The sequence below is a fragment of the Mustelus asterias genome, chromosome 17 (genome assembly GCF_964213995.1).
Source record: "Mustelus asterias chromosome 17, sMusAst1.hap1.1, whole genome shotgun sequence".
NCBI classification, from domain to species: domain Eukaryota; kingdom Metazoa; phylum Chordata; class Chondrichthyes; order Carcharhiniformes; family Triakidae; genus Mustelus; species Mustelus asterias.
Genome location: NC_135817.1, coordinates 27,216,059 through 27,234,120, shown reverse-complemented (window position 1 = coordinate 27,234,120; position 18,062 = coordinate 27,216,059). Strand labels below are relative to the sequence as shown.

The following is an 18,062-nucleotide window of genomic DNA, read 5'->3' as shown; positions in this document are numbered from 1 at the left end:
CGATGGTCATGCCAGAGGGCTCAGAGGCCATTGAAGTGATTGGGGGCATGGCTGGGCAGTGACCATTAGGCAGTGCCCACCTGGCGGGGCCCACCTGGCAGCCCAGCAGTGCCCGGCAGTGTCCACCGGACAGCCCAGTGGTTCCAGTTGGATACCATCAGTGTGAAAATTGGACACATGCCACAGCAGTGCCTGATGTCATGATGGGGGCCCTGATGGGAGGACATGTCAGCTGTTTGGGAGGGCAACCCATTGGGCGGGCCCCAGTGTCGGTGAACTGTGTCGGGGAACGGTTGGGGAACATGCCACCAATGGAGTAGGGAGGTCCCAATGTCCTTGAGGTGAGGAAGGGGATCTCCCAGTGCACTCAGAGACCAGTGCTCCTTTGCGAAATGGCACCCAAGTGCTCAGAAGCCAGGCTCAAAGGCATGTTTAGCCCCCAGTACCAGCGCAAAATTCCCAACTCTCTAAAGAAGTGATTGAGTGTGGGAGCATTGCAGTACAGAACACGCCTTGGAGACTGGCGTGGATCACTCCGTTATTCTCACTTCGAAATTTGTTTGGAGGATTCCGTCCATTGATGAGGGCACCCAGGTCACTTTGTGCATCTACACTTTCTAATCTCTCACCAGAGACACAGCCTGCCAATGTGAGAATCACCTGTTTATTCCTGCTCTCTCTTTTTTGCCTGATAACCAATCCTTAATTCATGCCAGTATATTACCTCGTGTCTCCATGTGCTTTAATCTTGCCAGCCAATGAACCTTCTGTGGTTGACTTTATCTAAAGCTTTCTGAAACTCCCAAGTACATGATGCCTGTCAACTCCCTTTATAAATTCTATTAGTAACATCCTCAAAAATTCCAACAGGTTAATCAAATATCATTGCCCATCCATGAGTCCATATTAACTATGCCCAATCAGATCTTTATTATCTAAATGTCCATTTATCACATCCTTTTCAACAGATTCCAGCATTTTCCCTACTACTGCTGTAAATTGATATGGCTCTTCCTTTTTTCTCTACCTCCTTTTTAAATATTGGTGTGACACTTGCTTTACCTTCCCCAATCTTCTTCCAGCAGCTATAAAATATTGGCAGATGATCACCAATGCATCCATTATCTCCACAGCTACTCTTTCAACAATCTGGAAGTTCCGTGTACTTATCAATCTGCAGCTCCATTGATTTCTCCAATACAACCTTCCTACTAGGATTCTCCAATTCTTCATTCTCCCTGATCCCTTGGATCTCTAATTCTGGAAGATTTCTTGTATCTTCCCCAGTGAAGAAAAACACTGAGTAACTATTTAGCTTCTCTGCCGTTTTTCTATTCCCTATGATGAATTGCCTGGTTTCTGGCTGTAATAGACCTACATTTGTCTTAGCCAACTGTTTCCTTTTTACATATGTACAGAAGCTTTTACAGTCCGTTCTTATGCTTTTTGCTAGTTTACAGTCATATTCTATTCCCCCTTTCTTTATCAGCTTCTTGGCCCTCCTTTGCTGTATTCTAAAATGCTCCCTCAGGTTCGCTGCTATTTCTGGCAACTTTGTGTGTGCATGCTTGTGTGTGTGAATGCAGTTAAACTTAACGCTGTTAGCCACCACTGTCTAGCTCTTAGATTTGCTACCGAGGTTTTAGAGGCTGCCTTGTGCCTATATTGTGCATCAGCAGAGGACTAGGGGAAAAACCAGGATAATTAATTTAATACTCACAATATCATGAAGTTCAGATCACTGCATTCTAGCATTGAACAACCATGGATCATTACAAAAGATGTGGGCGGCACTGCTGCCTCACAGCGCCAGTGACACGGGTTCAATTCCAGTGTTGGGTGACTATGCAAACTCCACTCATTCTCCCCGTGTCTGTGTGGGTTTTCTCCAGGTGCTTCGGTTTTCTCCCACAGTCCAACAATGTGCAGGTTAGGTGGACTGGCGATGCCAAATTGCCCCTTAGTGTCCCACGATGTGTAGATCAGGGGGATTAGCAAGGTAAATTCATGGAATTATGGGGATAGCATCTCGGTGGGATGCTCTGTTGGAGAGTCGGTGTAGACTTGATGAGCCAAATGGCCTCCTTCCGCATTGTAGGGATTCTATGAGTCTAAGATTGTTGGATTGGTCATGTAAATCAGATTTGGCTAAAGTGACGTCCCAGATGGTGTACAAGTTAAAGTGTGAGGTAAATGTTATATTGGGAAGGCAGTGGCATAGTGGTATTGATGCTGGACTAGGAATGCAGGGTAACGCTCTGAGGACTCGGGTTCAAATCCGCCATGGCAGATGGTGAAATTTGAATTCAGTAAAAATCTGGAATTAAAAGTTTAATGATGACCATGAATTGTCAATTCGGGAAGGAAATCTGTCCTTACCTGGTCTGGCCTAAATGTAATTCCAGCTCCACAACAACGTGTCGTTGATCCTCGGGGATGGGCAATAAATATTGGCCAAGTCAGCAATGCCCACATCCAATGAACAAATTAAAAAAAAGTTTGTGCTTCTCCTGATAGTTAAAAGCTTCTGTGGCCCTGCGGTAGCCTGTTAGGAATAGTAGCTGTGACTGCAGAGTGGACCTTGTGTTTGGTGTTTATTCTTTTCTCTCCCTGAGGATATTTTCCAAATTGCTTGCTCTAGACAATCAGTCTATATTGATTTTATATTGGGGATTTAGATATAACCCAAATTTCTCAGAATTTGAATCAATACCACTACCGCTCTAAATATACTCTTCAGTAAATTTCAGTTTCGAGTCCTTCATCACTAATCGGAACTTTATCTCAGAATAGGAATGCAAAAACAGCAAATGGAAAGTTAATGTACTGTTTTTGCTTCTCCCATTTAAGTCAGAGAGCCTAGTGGGAACAAACACTGAATCACATGATGCTGGGCTTATTAATTATGCAGTCAGGGCTTTCCCGCCGAGTCACATGCCATGTGAGCAGGAAGTTGTGCAGTTGTCATCATATCCATGCGGCATATTTACTAGGCGACTGGACAGCTTACTCATTCATAGCACAAGAAGTTTGGACCTAAACATGGCTGCCAGGAAACAGCAAGCACTGGCTCCAAGGCTCAGCGATACCTCGCTGAACACACTACTGCAAGCCGTGGAAGACAGGAGGCAAGTTCTTTTTCTAATAGATAAGAAGAGGAGGCCCACACGCCTCACCAAACCTTCTTGGGAGGAGGTCGACAGGGTGGTCAATGCCAATTCCATTCAGAGAAGCACTGCCCTGCAGTGCAGGAAAAGAATGAATGATCTAATTCGCACCACCAGGGTAATTGAACACTCTGGTCATCAACTCGCCTCACTGAATGGGAACGGGGACATGGGCCTCGATGGCAAGATCACCACTTGTGCTACCCAGACATAAAAACACTTCACAACATGTTGAGGTGTTGCCTCATAGCTCCCCTGCAATCCATATGGTCCGTTGGTAGGAAGGCAATTGCAGATCGCTAACCCAGCCACACACAAGGTACAAATCTTTGGAGGAGATGCAGTTGGCAACTGCTGATGCTGCTGCTGCCATGTCTATGTTGCCCTTGTCCTTTCAGCTGTTAGAGCCTGCAGGTCTGGAGGGTGCTTCCGAAATACTTTTGGGGACCAACAACACTGCACTTTTCATATGGCACATGCAGTTGCCAGTGGATCAGTTATGGAGATTTGCAGCATATGAATGGCACCTTCTTCAGAAGCGCTCACAAACCATTGAAAAATGGAAAATTTTCCATTTTCATGCAGAAGACGACAACAGGCGACGGGGAGAAAATAGGAGGGGACACGCCCAATATCCACCCTCTCACATAGTATGAAGAGTGGCAAAGGAGGACAGTGACCATACATGTGCTGGTGGCAAGGTTGGCCTCCCCTTCACATCCAGGGAGGAAGCTTAACCTTTGAACTTTGAAACCACAGGGAGACTTGGTACAATGAAAGAGGCAGCGCATGCAGTTACTCACTCTCTCCTCTTTACATTCCAGGTGCCAGCAGAGAGAGGGCAAGGCCAGACCCCGATCCTAAGCTGAGCTCAGCCCTTGCCCACAGAGGACCGAAGACAATGACAATGAGTTCTCAACTGTAGTCATCACAGAATTCAGTTGCACCCTTCACCAGTTCAGAGGCACTCACCTCAATGGCTCATAGATCTAATTTAGGCAGGGCCTCACACCTGATGCATACATGTCTGCAGCAGGAGGAGGGGGCAACAGCCATGGTCACCAGCAAACAGAGCACTACTGGGAAAGAGGCCTCTGCTCAGCCCAGGTCCAATGACGAGCTTCTAAAAGTGTGCATGGACAAGATGCTGGAGAAGCAGTAAGAGGCAAGGGATTACCAATCAGAGTTGTTGGAAACCCTCAACAGAGTGGCACGTGAGGTGGAGGAATTCACTCTCCTGCTCTCTGATGTTGTGTGTGCATTGAGGTCTCCATGGGGAAGATGGGAAACGCCATGGAGAACCTGATCTAATAATAAATCAATCAACAGGACAGGTGATAGGGTGGGTGGGTGGAAAATTCCAGTCTGGTGCTCATTTGAATCCCCTTAACAATATGCTAAAATGCTTCCTGGTGGCCTTTGTCTGGAGTGGTAATGCGCTTTTATCCTGCCATGATGGTTGAGACAAACTCTGTAATGGAGCTGTAATGCTCCCTCACTGTTGAAATACCTGTGGATACTCATTGGGGGTTAATTTTGACTGTGAATGACAGTGTAAAACAGAAATGAAACTTGAGAGGGATTAATAATATATGTTTTGCTCAATTGCCCAGAGTCAAAGAGTCCCCTATTGTGGCAATTCATAGAGGAACAATTGCCATGTGGATGAAGTATCAGGGGGCTGGCAGCACCTTCCATGATCTTTCCATTTTAAAGGCAAAACTGCAATGTGTTGCTGTCATTTGCCACAGCAGCACCAAAAGCAGTAGGGAGAAAATTGGAAGATAAATATGTCTGAACATTGTGTTTTCATTCAATGTGAGTTGAAGCATGAGACAGTAACAGTAGTGGCTGTTGCCCCTATTCATCAGGGCAGGCTGTTCGTGTGTAATGGGCATATAAGTTGCGTATGGTCTATGCGCATGAGTACCAATTTTTATATTGTACTTCATCTGCTGGTGTCATGACATACAAATGTGCCTATTATTAAAATGCAACCTAAAAGCTGTGAAGTGCAGGTATTCATGACGTGGAGATGCCGGCATTGGACTGGGGTAAGCACAGTAAGAGTTTTAACAACACCAGGTTAAAGTCCATCAGGTTTATTTGGTAGCAAATGCCATTAGCTTTCGGAGCGCTGCCCCTTCGTCAGATGGAGTGGATATCTGCTCTCAAACAGGGCATACAGAGACACAAAATCAAGTTACAGAATACTGATTAGAATGCGAATCTCTACAGCCAACCAGGTCTTAAAGATACAGACAATGTGAGTGGAGGGAACATTAAGCACAGGTTAAAGAGATGTGTATTGTCTCCAAACAGGACAGTGCAGGTATACCAGACTGAAATCCGTTATCAAATTTTCATGGTGATCTCAGAGCTGCTTTTCTTCTTTCTAAATATATTATTATTTCTAAATATATTGTGAAATTTCAGACCTCAGCGTAACTTGTGGTGGCTCTCACAACTTATTCTCTCATCCCTCTGTTCACTTGTTAATGCGATTGTTTGACATTGCTTCAAGCTCCACTTCAGGGTAACAGAATCAATTTGTTAATTTGTCCTTCTCCACTGGAAGAATATCCCAAGACTGTTCACAAAAAAGGAGCAGCTGCAGACTGTTTCCTGGAGGTTTCAGGAAGCTGGATGACACCTTGTACAACAAGATATGTTCTGAGAAGAATTTTTGGAAGGTCGGTTGGGCAAGCGAAGTACTGAGCTTGGGCAGTCTGGGGAGGGAATTCTACAGAGTGGGGCTGCATGTAGCTGAAGATGGAGTAAGGGATGCACAGGAGGCCAGAATCATAGCACTGGAGAATAGTGGAGGGGATGGGATGCTCAAAAACATCGCAATGTAGCATGGATGAGACAATGGAGAGATTGATAGGTAAGGACAAGAATTTTCAATTTGATGTATTGTGCAGCCAATGTAGACCCACAGGTTAAAGTTTATCGGGCTTACTACATACACTGGAACTTAGGAAAAGGGAAGACACTGAGAATTTGGCCTAGAGGCTACAAAGTTAGGAACAAAAGTAGGGCATTTGGCCCTCTGAGACTGTCCCACCATTCAATAAGATTATGGCTGATTGGTTGTGGTCTTGACTCCACTTTGTTATCTGCCCCAACCCGTAACCCCCTTGTCTATCAACAGTCTATTGAACTCAGCTTTGAAGAAGTAAATCCACTGCTTTCTGGAGGAGAGGATTCCACAGGTTCATTACTCTCTGGAAGAAAAACTTTGTCCTCATCCCCATTTTAAAAGGGAGACCTTTTGTTCTTAAATGGTGTCCCCCGAATTCTAATGTCCCTCATGAGGGGAAACATTCTCTGGGTATCCATCATATCAGGATCTTGTATGGTTTCAATAACCCCTCATTCCACTAAACTTCAGTAAGTATAGGTCCAACCTGTTTAGCTTTTCTTCATAAGATAAGCCCTTCATCCTAATAAAGTCTTCAACAATCGCGGAGGTAAGATGGAGGTGTCGGCAAGCAACTTTGCAGAGATAGAAGTAGTGCATCGGATAAAGGGTTATGGGTGCTCAGTCTACTCAAAGCTCAGATTGATTTGTGGAAACTCAAGGAATTAAGGGATATTGAGTGGAAAAGTGGAATTGAGGAGGAAGATCAGCCATGATTGCATTAAATTGTGAAGTAGACCTGAGAGGCCAAATGGTCTAGCCCTGCTTCAGTTTCTTATGTCCCTATATTTTTACCCATGTCAGCATAGTCCCAATTCAGATCTTGCTGCACCTAGTGGTGCACAGGGCAGATTTTCATCTGTTCTGATAGCGAGGTTTTCTCTGGAGCAGGTCACTAATCTGTCACCAGAGGCTTATAGCTTGAGGGCACCACTCCACTTCAAGCATGTGTGAGCAGGAGTCTCACCCATTCTTACCACCTGCCATTGGCGTGTGTTGAAAGGATTTTGCAGGTTGATACTCAACCTGCTTGGCTGCGTTATGAACACACCTTTCTTGGCCATCAAGTCCTGGGGTGACACTTGAAGTGGAGATGCCGGCGTTGGACTGGGGTAAACACAGTAAGAGTTTTAACAACACCAGGTTAAAGTCCAACAGGTTTATTTGGTAGCAAATACCATTTGCTTTCGGAGCGCTGCTCCTTCGTCAGATGGAGTGGAAATCTGCTCTCAAACAGGGCACAGAGACACAAAATCAAGTTACAGAATACTGATTAGAATGCAAATCTCTACAGCCAACCAGTTCTTAAAGATACCGACAATGTGAGTGGAGGAGGGAGCATTAAGCACAAGTTAAAGAGATGTGTGTTGTCTCCAGACAGGACAGCCAGCAAGCCCAGGAGGCAAGCTGTGGGGGTTACTGATAGTGTGACATAAAGCCAACATCTCGGTTTAGGCCGTCCTCATGTATGCAGAATTTGGCTATCAGTTTCTGCTCAGCGACTCTGCGCTGTCGTGTGTCGTGAAGGCCGCCTTGGAGAACGCTTACCCGAAGATCAGAAGCCGAATGCCCGTGACCGCTGAAGTGCTCCCCCACAGGAAGAGAACAATCTTGCCTGGTGATTGTCGAGCGGTGTTCATTCATCCGTTGTCGTAGCGTCTGCATGGTTTCCCCAATGTACCATGCCTCAGGACATCCTTTCCAAAGGGGGTAGGACCTGGGTGGGATTGTGGTCGGTGCAGACTCAATGGGCCAAATGGCCTCTTTCTGCACTGTAGGGTTTCTATGATTCTATGAAATGCATTAATGCCTTTGTATGATATTCTTTGTGTCTGCCACTTCAGTGAAAGCTTTAATCCATTTGAAATAAACAGATTAATGCTTCTATTAAGATAAGTGCTAGAAAAATGTAATATGAATACATTCACATCCACTGTTGAAGCCAAAGCAATTTCTGGATTTATATAATAGATTAGTACTGAATTAAATTTTAGTTGCGTATCCAGTAAGACTGAATTGAGATTTAGACTTTTTTTTAAAGAGTAAGTGGACGCAAGAGTCATTCATTCCATCACTCTGGGCTGTATTTAAACTCGCATTGCAGAGATAAAAGGAGATCCTGCATGAACCAACTCCCTTTTGAGATGTATTTTTAGTCTATTTGAAATTTGTTCAGGCATATACTAATGTTCTCTGTCACTTATCCGAAGCCCCGGCAGTGATGTTTATAAAGTATGTTGTGAAGTGTTTAAAACAACAAGTTCCAGATGTGAAAAGTATATTATATCCTCTAGATAATTCTTGACTATTGATGTGCAGTGTATCCTGTCACTTAGTGTTACACATCAGTTCGATAGAGGGAGAGCCCATGGGGTATGTGAAAGCAAGGCAGATGAGATGGGTATCAACAAAACAGCATCAACAAGACACAAGTCATCAAACTGGCAATGGGGAACTTCTTGTGTTTGTTCAGTTAGTGATTTGGCAGTTTACAAAGTGATTTTAATAATGTATTTACTCAGCAACAAGAACTTGTACTATGCAACGTTCATTGGGGATCTTATATTGTTCTCTACATTGAACCACATGTTAAGAGTTGAGAAAGCCAGATTACTCAGTGGTAAAGATCTGAGGTCAAAGTAGAAGAGTTGCTAAAGGGTTTGCAAGGCATTAGTTGTCGGGCAAGTCTTGAGAAATGCGTGAGTCAAATGTGTTATCTTCACTCGAGCAGATTTCTCAACAGACTGTCAAAGGAGTTGATTTTCATGATGGTGGTAAGCAGGACTCACATTAACTTTGAAATCTTGTTCTTCTATTTAGCTGTAGGGGAAAACAGTTACCCCCCATTTCATTATATGACCGCGTCTTCAGTGCAACAAAAAGAAAAGCCGCAAAGTTGTGCCTTGCTGTGTAATTTTTCTTCTTTGGATGTTCGAAGTTTGAAGCTTAGTATTTTTACAGAATAGGAGTTGAAAACCTAAAGCCTATATACAGCAAACTAGAAAACAAATTCTAATCGAGCCTTTTGGATAACTGAGCTACTCACCACCATATTTCAATGGGATTGTTGGAGAAAAAGTGTTTTCAATATGAGGGGTTGATGATGGCGGCAGGGTGGGGTGGAAAGAGCTCAGGTCCAATAAATGTAGGATAGCTAATAATAAATCCAGTAAGGAATTCAGGAGGAACTAGTGAACTTAAGGATTGATGAGAATGTGAAATTCATTACCACATGGAGCATGCATTAATGCCTTTGTATGATATTCTTTGTGTCTGCCACTTCAGTGAAAGCTTTAATCCATTTGAAATAAACAGATTAATGCTTCTATTAAGACAACTGCTAGGAAAATGTAATATGAATCATAGAAACCCATAGTGCTGAAGGAGGCCATTCGGCCCATCGAGTCTGCACCGACAACAATCCCATCCAGGCCCTATTCCCGTAACCCCACACATTTACCCTGTTAATCCCCCGACACTAAGGGGTAATTTAGCCTGGCCAATCCACCTAACCCGCACATCTTTGGACTGTGGGAGGAAACCGGAGCACCCAGAGGAAACCCACACAGACACGGGGAGAATGTGCAAACTCCGCACAGACAGTGACCCAAGCCGGGAATTGAACCCAAATCCCTGGTGCTGTGAGGCAACAGTGCGAACCACTGTGTCACCGTGCCATCCAAGTAGTTGAGATAAAAAACAGAGATGCATTTAAGCGGAAGCTGGATAAGTATATCTGCAAAAATCCTAATGCCTGTTTCAAGAATGAGTCCTGGATGCCTATTATATTTTTTCCTTTATCAGGAAGCCATGCAATACACTTCTGGTTGTATGTGCACACTTCCTGCCTGTCGTATTGAGTATACTTAGTGTGTCTGGAAAAGGATGCTTCATGCTAAATTTATAGACCATAAAATATGGAAAATTCAGTATATTGCAAATCTTGGAGGAACAACAGCACTCGTGGTATTTGCACAGAACACTAATCTGCAACAGACAACCTGTTCAGAACTTTTTAAAATCCTCTTTGCATTGTTTCACAAGATTTCAGTTATTCAGGAGTGTTTGCAACTCCTCGATATACCATCTCCTGTTTAACAAGTGCACTTTCTCATCGCAACATTATACACGAAGAATACAGAAAGGAAATGGAACTAAAGCTAGTAAATGGAGTTAAAATACAGATCAGCCATGATCTCGTTGTTTGGTGGAACAGACTCCAGAGGCTGTTCAATCTATTCTGTTCTGATGTTGAAGTTACCTAATAGTGTGACATTTCTGTTACCTAAAAGAACAGGAAATGTAGTGGGCATCCTACATATTCTCCAGAACCACTTTATCTTGACTGAGATTAATTGTTAGTTCTGAGCTCCGTGAACTGATATGGTGGAGAACAAAGGCACAACTCTCAGGTCTAGAGAGACTTTTGACAGCTTAAGGAAACTCTCACCAAGCCAATTACACAGAACTGTTTGGAACAAGTCTGAACAGACAATATCAAATGTGTTACATGCCATAAGCATGTAAAAGGAAGCAGCTGTTAGCTAGCCACATGATGCTTCAAAGGTTCAGTATGCTTTCTAACATTGGTCCTGTAATAGCTGGAACTTCAGTTCAGAGTATTAGTATGAGATATTTATAACTTGTTGAAGACTTTCTGTCATTTTCTTTTCTGACCTTCCAATTAAAGCACTAATTCTGATCTGGCATCTTAGCAAAATGTCAATTTTTTTAAAGTGGACCCAAACAGTCTACTCTCTGCAACCATTTCTAAAAACAAATCAACTGATACCTGTGATGAGGGGTGGTGGTGGTTTATCTTGTAAGGAAAGGTTGGATAGGATGGGCCTGAATCCATTGGAGTTTAGAAGCTTGAGAGGTGATTTTATTGAAACACATAAGATCCTGAGGGGACTTGACAAGGTGGATGTTGAAAGGATGTTTCCCCCTGTGAGAGAGGCCAGATGGAGGTTAGCAGAATTTTTTTCCCTCGGATGATTGTGAATGTTTGGCACACTCTTCCCCAGAGAGCGATAGGAGGCAGGAACATGAAAATTTTTAAGGCAGAGGTAGATAGATTCTTGACCGATGAGGGAGTCAAAGGTTTTGGGGTGGGCGGAATTGGAGCTGAGGCCAAAATCAGATCGACCATGATTTTATTAAATGGTAGAGTAGGCTCAAAGGGTCAAATAGCCTACTCCTGCTCTTAATTCATATCTTGACAAGTCCATTGAATATTCAACTGTAGAAGGCATCTCAAATACCTTATTCCATTCCTCTTAATGTCCACGTATATATGTTTTGCATGTAGCAAAAGGTACTGAAAAACAGTTGGACTTGGCACTTTAGCTGTGTTTTTTTTCAAGCGGGAAAGATGTGGCACCTATACTGCCACCCTACCTGCACTAAGGTGAAGCAATGTTCACATTTCTAAACTTTCTGGCTATTCCAAGCCAACTAGTAGATGTTCCAACGACATCACTGGGGAAAGAATCTCAGTAAGAAGTCTCACAACACCAGGTTAAAGTCCAACAGGTTTATTTGGTAGCAAATACCATTTGCTACCAAATAAACCTGTTGGACTTTAACCTGGTGTTGTGAGACTTCTTACTGTGTTCACCCCAGTTCAACACCGGCAGCTCCACATCATGACTACGAAAGAATCTCATCCATTCACTTAACTGTCTGTCCAGCTGTTTGTATATCTTTATATCATAGTAACTGTGTAAACATTACAATAGATGCAATGAAAACGCACCAGACCCCTTGTAAATATGGTTGGAATTGGAAATTTGATTGATGCTATCATTGCTGCTAAGGTCCAATAAAATGACACAAAGGAATAATAAAAGAGGGCTTGATTAATGACATGTAATGGTTTGTGAAGTTGAAAGCAAGCATACTAATTATTCTTAACTGTGCATATAATTTCACTGAAACATTTTAATCCTATTAGACTAATGTGTTGAATTCCATTATGTTTGAGAGATGAGAAATTATGCTTTTTAAGTAAGGGAGTAATAAAAAAGTTAATGTAGCCATATGGGGCACATGTAAAGAGGAAATGAGTCACTGTTGGTAAAATTGGTGAAAATGTGTTTTATTCAAAGATAGCGTATATATAGTAAAGGAATCAATGTAATTAAACTTGTCTAAAATGTGCTATTTTAGAATATCTGCATACTTATAAAAGAAATAACTTGTATTTATACAACGCAGTTTATGATTTTAGGATGTCCCCAAAGCACTTAACAACCAACCAAGTACTTTTGAAATGTAGTCACGGTTAATTTAAGGAAATTTTGTGATTAATTCTACCCTTATGGTGTGCAGCATTTGGATTGACTTGGGAATACTGGGCTTTGTGTATAACAAGCATTTTCTATGGCTCACTGCATGTTTAGTGTCATTAGTCATAGATGATCATTCCCCCAAAAATGCAAGGTAAATTACTCTGCTCCTGGTGCTTCCTCAGACTGCACCCTTCATTAACCTTTCTCATGGCTGCTGAAGGGTGAAATTAATAGTAAAGAAAAAGTGATGCTTAAACTTCCAACTTAATCAATTAATGTTCTTATTTCTAGCCACAGAACCAAGTCTTCGGGCTGGTTACCTTCTCCGTTGAACTGGAACTGTTCTCAGGGGCTTCCCTATGGATGGGAGATGGCGACTACTAAGGATGGCAGAGATTACTACATCAAGTAAGTTCCAAAGCCGGATTCATTTTTAGTCCAATCTTTCTTGCTTTACACAGAAACTGCAAGCAGACCATATGAGAGTGCAGATTCTGTCCCAATTAGATTATGTAATCTGGAAATCGTCATTGAACAATGCGCAATAACAAAAAAAACTGTTAACCCTTCCTGCTTTATTCTCCAAACTTTTTTGAGTGACTGTCACAGATCATGAAGGAAATAGCTTGCTTTGAAATTGGTTGTTCAGTATCCAGCCATTATATTACAGGGCGGAATTTTATGGCCTCACACATCCTAAAACCGTAAAATCCCACCCAAGGTCAACGGACCTTCCCATTGTCCGCCTCTCACCTGCTACAATTCTCGTGGCAAGAAGTGAAATTCCAGCCGTGGAATGTAACACAAAATTTCCCAAGTTGGACAGTCGATTTTTGAGTGGCCATTCTAAAGACTTGTAAAATGTAAATCAGGCATCTAATTTTTAAGAAAGCTATCCATTTTCTTCTTCTCATTTCTTAACTATTAAAGTGCTCAATTAAATTTCTCTTTCCGTAGAGAACACATCGAAGATGAAACTCCTATCTAAGTCCACGTGATTTCATAAAAGAAAAAGTGGCAAACCTACTTTCAGTTCCTAACATCAATTAATGGCAATGATTTCCAATGTCACATTTTTATTTATGATGCAATTAAGTGCAGTCAGTTGGGAAGAGGGGATTATCCACCCCCTTTTCAATGAGTGGCATGGCAAGGGGGACAGAGAATCAAGGGGAAATTCCCAAAATGGCGTTCACGCCAGTGGGATTTCCCTACTTGATTATCATTGTCCACCCCCGTCCGACGCTGTGCCCCTCAAATAACATAAAGGGGTTCCTGCCATGCACTGACAGGAACACAATTTGAATTCCGTTAAATATGCTTAGCAGGCTTCCCTGCTGGAAAATCCCCCCTTCTAACACCACCAGCGGCATATCGCCATGTCACTGGGGTTCTGGACAGGCTTTTACAAGCAAGGAACTGACAAACAGAACCCACCAGGGACGCAAGCCCCCGAGTCGATACACAGTCAAAAAAAAAGAGAACTTTCTACCCACATATTATTTGTATTCATGGGGCAAAGCATTTGATGCATCGCTATCCCAAGAAAATTCTGAGTGACAAATCCATTTCAGCAGTGGAAATTTTCTTTGAGGGGTATTAGTAGGGCATTATTTTAATTTCAAAGATGTCACTGCGGCACTTGCAAACTTAAGCTTCTGTTTGCCCAGTATTCATAGGATCTTATGGCCTCACTTGTCATGAAACCGTAAAATTCCGCCTGAGGTAAACAGGCCTTTCCATGGTTTGCCGCTCTGATTCCCGTGGTGGGTGGGACAGTAAAATTCCGGCCTATGTGTCTGTTCGGTATTTTATCCATTCTTATGAATATTGCTTCTCTCATTCTACTAAACTCCAGTATCATCCTGTATTTGCTCTTTTTCCTCTAGTTCTGTCTTCTGTCTTTATTTTTTTCCATGACTCTCGAACTGCCGAGCTCTACCTCCCTCAACCTTGGCTTAATTTCATCATCTGTAGCCGTTTAAAGCCCATGGTGGCACCCAATAATTTTTGATTTGCCTTGTTTTCTTCATTTCAATCTTACCCACATCCCAACGTTACCCATAACATTACCCATGTTATGACTCTTGGGCCGCCACCTAGATTTTAATTTTTCTTTCAAAAAATATTGCTTGTCAGCATGCTCCAATGTAGATGAATGTGATTTAACAAAAACTGTCAAAAGGCAAGGAAAGACTGCGAGCAGAATTTTCCTTTTTGTTTAAGTGGGCAGGTAGTGTGTAGCTCACTGGGCCCCACTGCTGGCTTTTCCCACCATATCTTTTGACGCTTTGTCAAAAAGAATCTTGAAGGCGAGTCCCATGACTTCACACTGGCTGAGCCTGCCCCGCTAGCAGCATTGGCCTGCAAGAGACTGGGGAGAGGCTTTTAAAGGATGCCTTGATCTAATAATAATTAAAAATAAGAAAATGGGTTTCCCACCCCCACAGACACAGGGAAACCCTCCCAACCATGGAATTCACGTCCTCCACCACCACAGCCATGGGAAGTATTACACCCCCCACTCTCCCAATGGACCTCCCCATTCACAGCCCCCCTCCCTGGCATTACCTGAGAACTGCCAGGATACTGCCCAGGCATGACCCTCCCTTCCCCATTGGGGATTGTACTTACTTTTGCGACCCTGTTGGGTTCTCTTTGCAAGGTCCCCAGTTGCCAAAAGCTGTTGCAAACCCCACCAATGGTGCTGCAGATTTAAAAATGGTGGGGGTATATTAGAGTGGGGAAGCCCGCTAGTGATATTGGTAATGGGGTTGGGGACAATGGAAATGGAAAATCCCAATGGTGTTAAAGCCTTTTGGGGGGTCCTGTTGGATTCTCTGCTCCCGCTGCCATTCCTGCCCACTGACAATAGGGGTGGAAAACTTCCCACCTGCGGTTTTGTCGAGTTTAGGTTCTATTTGAGTTGTTTTAATCTGCTGTGTTTACTTCATGAGGTCATCAATAGAAAGCAAGTTTGTTGTTTCAGGGCTGAAATGTAAATGAAGAGGATCTTGATGATGTAAAATTAAGGGAATAATGTTGTTTTTACCCACTTTCCCAATGATTCATGTGACACCAATATGGTACAATGATATTTTATTAAATATCACACAAAGCTTAGCACCTATATGTACCTTAGCAGTAATTTATAGCGCAGAATGAAAATTATATTGGTTATGCTATTTTGGGTGGAGTTTGTGTTCACATGTTAGAAGGCTTGAAGGAAATTCCCAGCCCACCTAGGCTAGCTGCAATTGTGTAGCTCTTAGTTTCTCTACCTGAGTTTTTCACTGAATTCTCTTCTTGTGTGTTTGTTGCTGCCTAGTCCTCCTATTCCAGGGGAGCCTTTTCTCCTTGAGGCTAGGCAATTTGACTCTATAGGTTTGATTTCTCTTTTACTCTTGAGAATGGATAGAGGGTGAAGGAGCTCATCCAAATGGTGAGGTGGCCAATGAGGCAGTGTGTGTCTTTCAGACAAAGGGGCATGTTTCAGCCCGCCGCTATCTCTGTTCTTTCAGGGCAAAGGGAGATTGAGTAGTCTTCAGGATGCCACACCACTTTGACTGAACAGTCATCAGCCTGTGACAATAGGAAGGGACTGTTTCATATTTTGTCTTTCTATGTTTCTTTCAAAGCTCAAACAGCAAATTTGAGCTCCTTTGTTACATTCCTGTCTGTTCTCAAGCTAGATATTGTAAGGAATCTATGCAGAGAAGAAATAGTTCTGAATTGCCTGGCCATAATTAGGTAACTTGTTAGTAATGCTGCCATTACAGTGATGTTAGCAATTTCATATTTTGTTGATTGCACTTGGACAGAATGCTGCTTTTACCTAACCATTCCACAAAGCTTGACAGTTTGTATGTTATATGGTGCCAACCACTCCTGTGCAGGTTAATTACTGTATACTTTTTTAATTGCTACAAAACTGTAATCATATAAATATAAGTTATATATCCAAGGATACATGTGTTAAATGAATCAGGGTACATTTGAGGCTCCAACTGTACCTTCCATCTGTTCATAACCATCATGCATCTGTTTTGATAATACGAAAATGATGACACAATGCATATACAATACAGGTTTCACACATGGTGGAATATTTCTTCAAACAGAAGGAGGCCTTTAAGCCAAATATTCATTGCTAGCTCCTCAATTACTATCTAATCTCACTCCACTGTCTTAACCTCCATTTTATTTACATTCTTCCTTTTCAAATATTGGTTTAGATATTAAACACCAGGTGTGGCTGGACCACAAAGAGCACTGGTGGTTCCTGCTCTCCTTTACTTTAATAATTCCAGTATTGTCCTGGGAATGCAAAGCTATTCCCCAGTTTCTTTTATTTGTTTATTCTGTGGGGTCCCTGGCTAGGCTAGCATTTATTGTCCATTCCTATATGCCTATGCGAGGTGGGGGTGAGCTGCCTTCTCGAGCCGCTGCAGTCCATGTGTTGTAGGAACAGCCTCAATGCTGTTGGGAAGGCAGTTCCATGATTTTAACCCAGCAACAGTGAAGAAATTATATAATTATTATTATTGTCAAATTTGCCATCATCACCCCTCCTCAAAAGTACAAACTCTTGAATCCTCTATCTTTCCAAACTAATGCCTCATCTCCAATGCCTCTTTCTTTTCCAAATTCCTTGAATATGTTGTCACCTGTCTGCTTTTTCAGCAAGTCCATGTTTATTCCCCTCCAATTAGGTTTCTGTCTCTATCGCTGCTGAATTGACTCTTACGTTAGTCATAAATAGCCTCCTATGTGATTATGACCAGGGTAATCTATCCTGACTCCTCTTTCTCCACCTGTTTGCATCCTTTGACAAGGATGGCTACAGAATCCTCCTCATCCAGGTGGGTAGGATTGCATTCAAGTGGTTTCATTCTTATGTGTAGTCAAAACCAAAGAATCACCTGCAATGGCTTCTCTTCACACTCCTATAACAGTACCTCTGAAGTCTCACAGGATCTATCCTTGGACATCTTTTACTTCTCATCTATATGTTATTGTATGGCAGATTCCACTGAATGACGATGACACCTGTCTCAACCTAACCACCACCACTTTCAATCCCATCCACTGTCTCGAGTTTGTCATGCTGCTGTCAGACATCCAGTATTGGATAAGTGAAATGTTTCTCCGGCTAAGTATTGGAAAGACTGAAGCCATTGCCTTTGGTTCCCGCCTCAGACTCTGTCCTCTAACCATCAACTTCATCCCCCTCCCAGAGACGTTAAACCTCAGAGTTTGCAACCTTGGCATGGTGATTGACCCTGAACCAAGCTATCTACACTATCAAGAAAACTGCCTACCTCCAGCTCTGTAAACCTGGTGCATCCCTGCCCCACCTCAGCTCATCTCCTCCTGAAACTTTCATCCATGCCATTGTTACATCTGGACTTAACAATTCCAGTGATTGTTGACCGGTTCCCAACTTACACCTTCCATAAACTTGGACTCTTCCAAATTTCAGCTCAATCCCATTCTTCCATTCTTTATAGAATGCCAGTGAATCTAGTAGAGTAAACTGTAGCTCAACAAATGCCTTATACAAATTCAACATTACCTGCTTGCATTTATATTTGGTATCCGATACATTGCAGTTTTGTCCATTAGAACAGTTACAATGGGCCTATTTTACCATTGCGTCGCGCCCGTTTTTGGGCGACA

At 42.7% G+C, this 18,062-nt stretch overlaps 1 protein-coding gene across 1 annotated transcript in view; it reads left to right on the top strand.

The window, feature by feature from the left end:
- LOC144506139 (FERM and PDZ domain-containing protein 4-like) overlaps nt 1-18,062 on the top strand; it is a 559,161-nt gene that overhangs the window by 310,268 nt on the left and 230,831 nt on the right. The window contains exon 2 of the mRNA XM_078231973.1: nt 12,675-12,791. Within this exon, the coding sequence (XP_078088099.1) occupies nt 12,675-12,791 (117 nt within the window). The remainder of the gene's footprint in view (nt 1-12,674; nt 12,792-18,062) is intronic.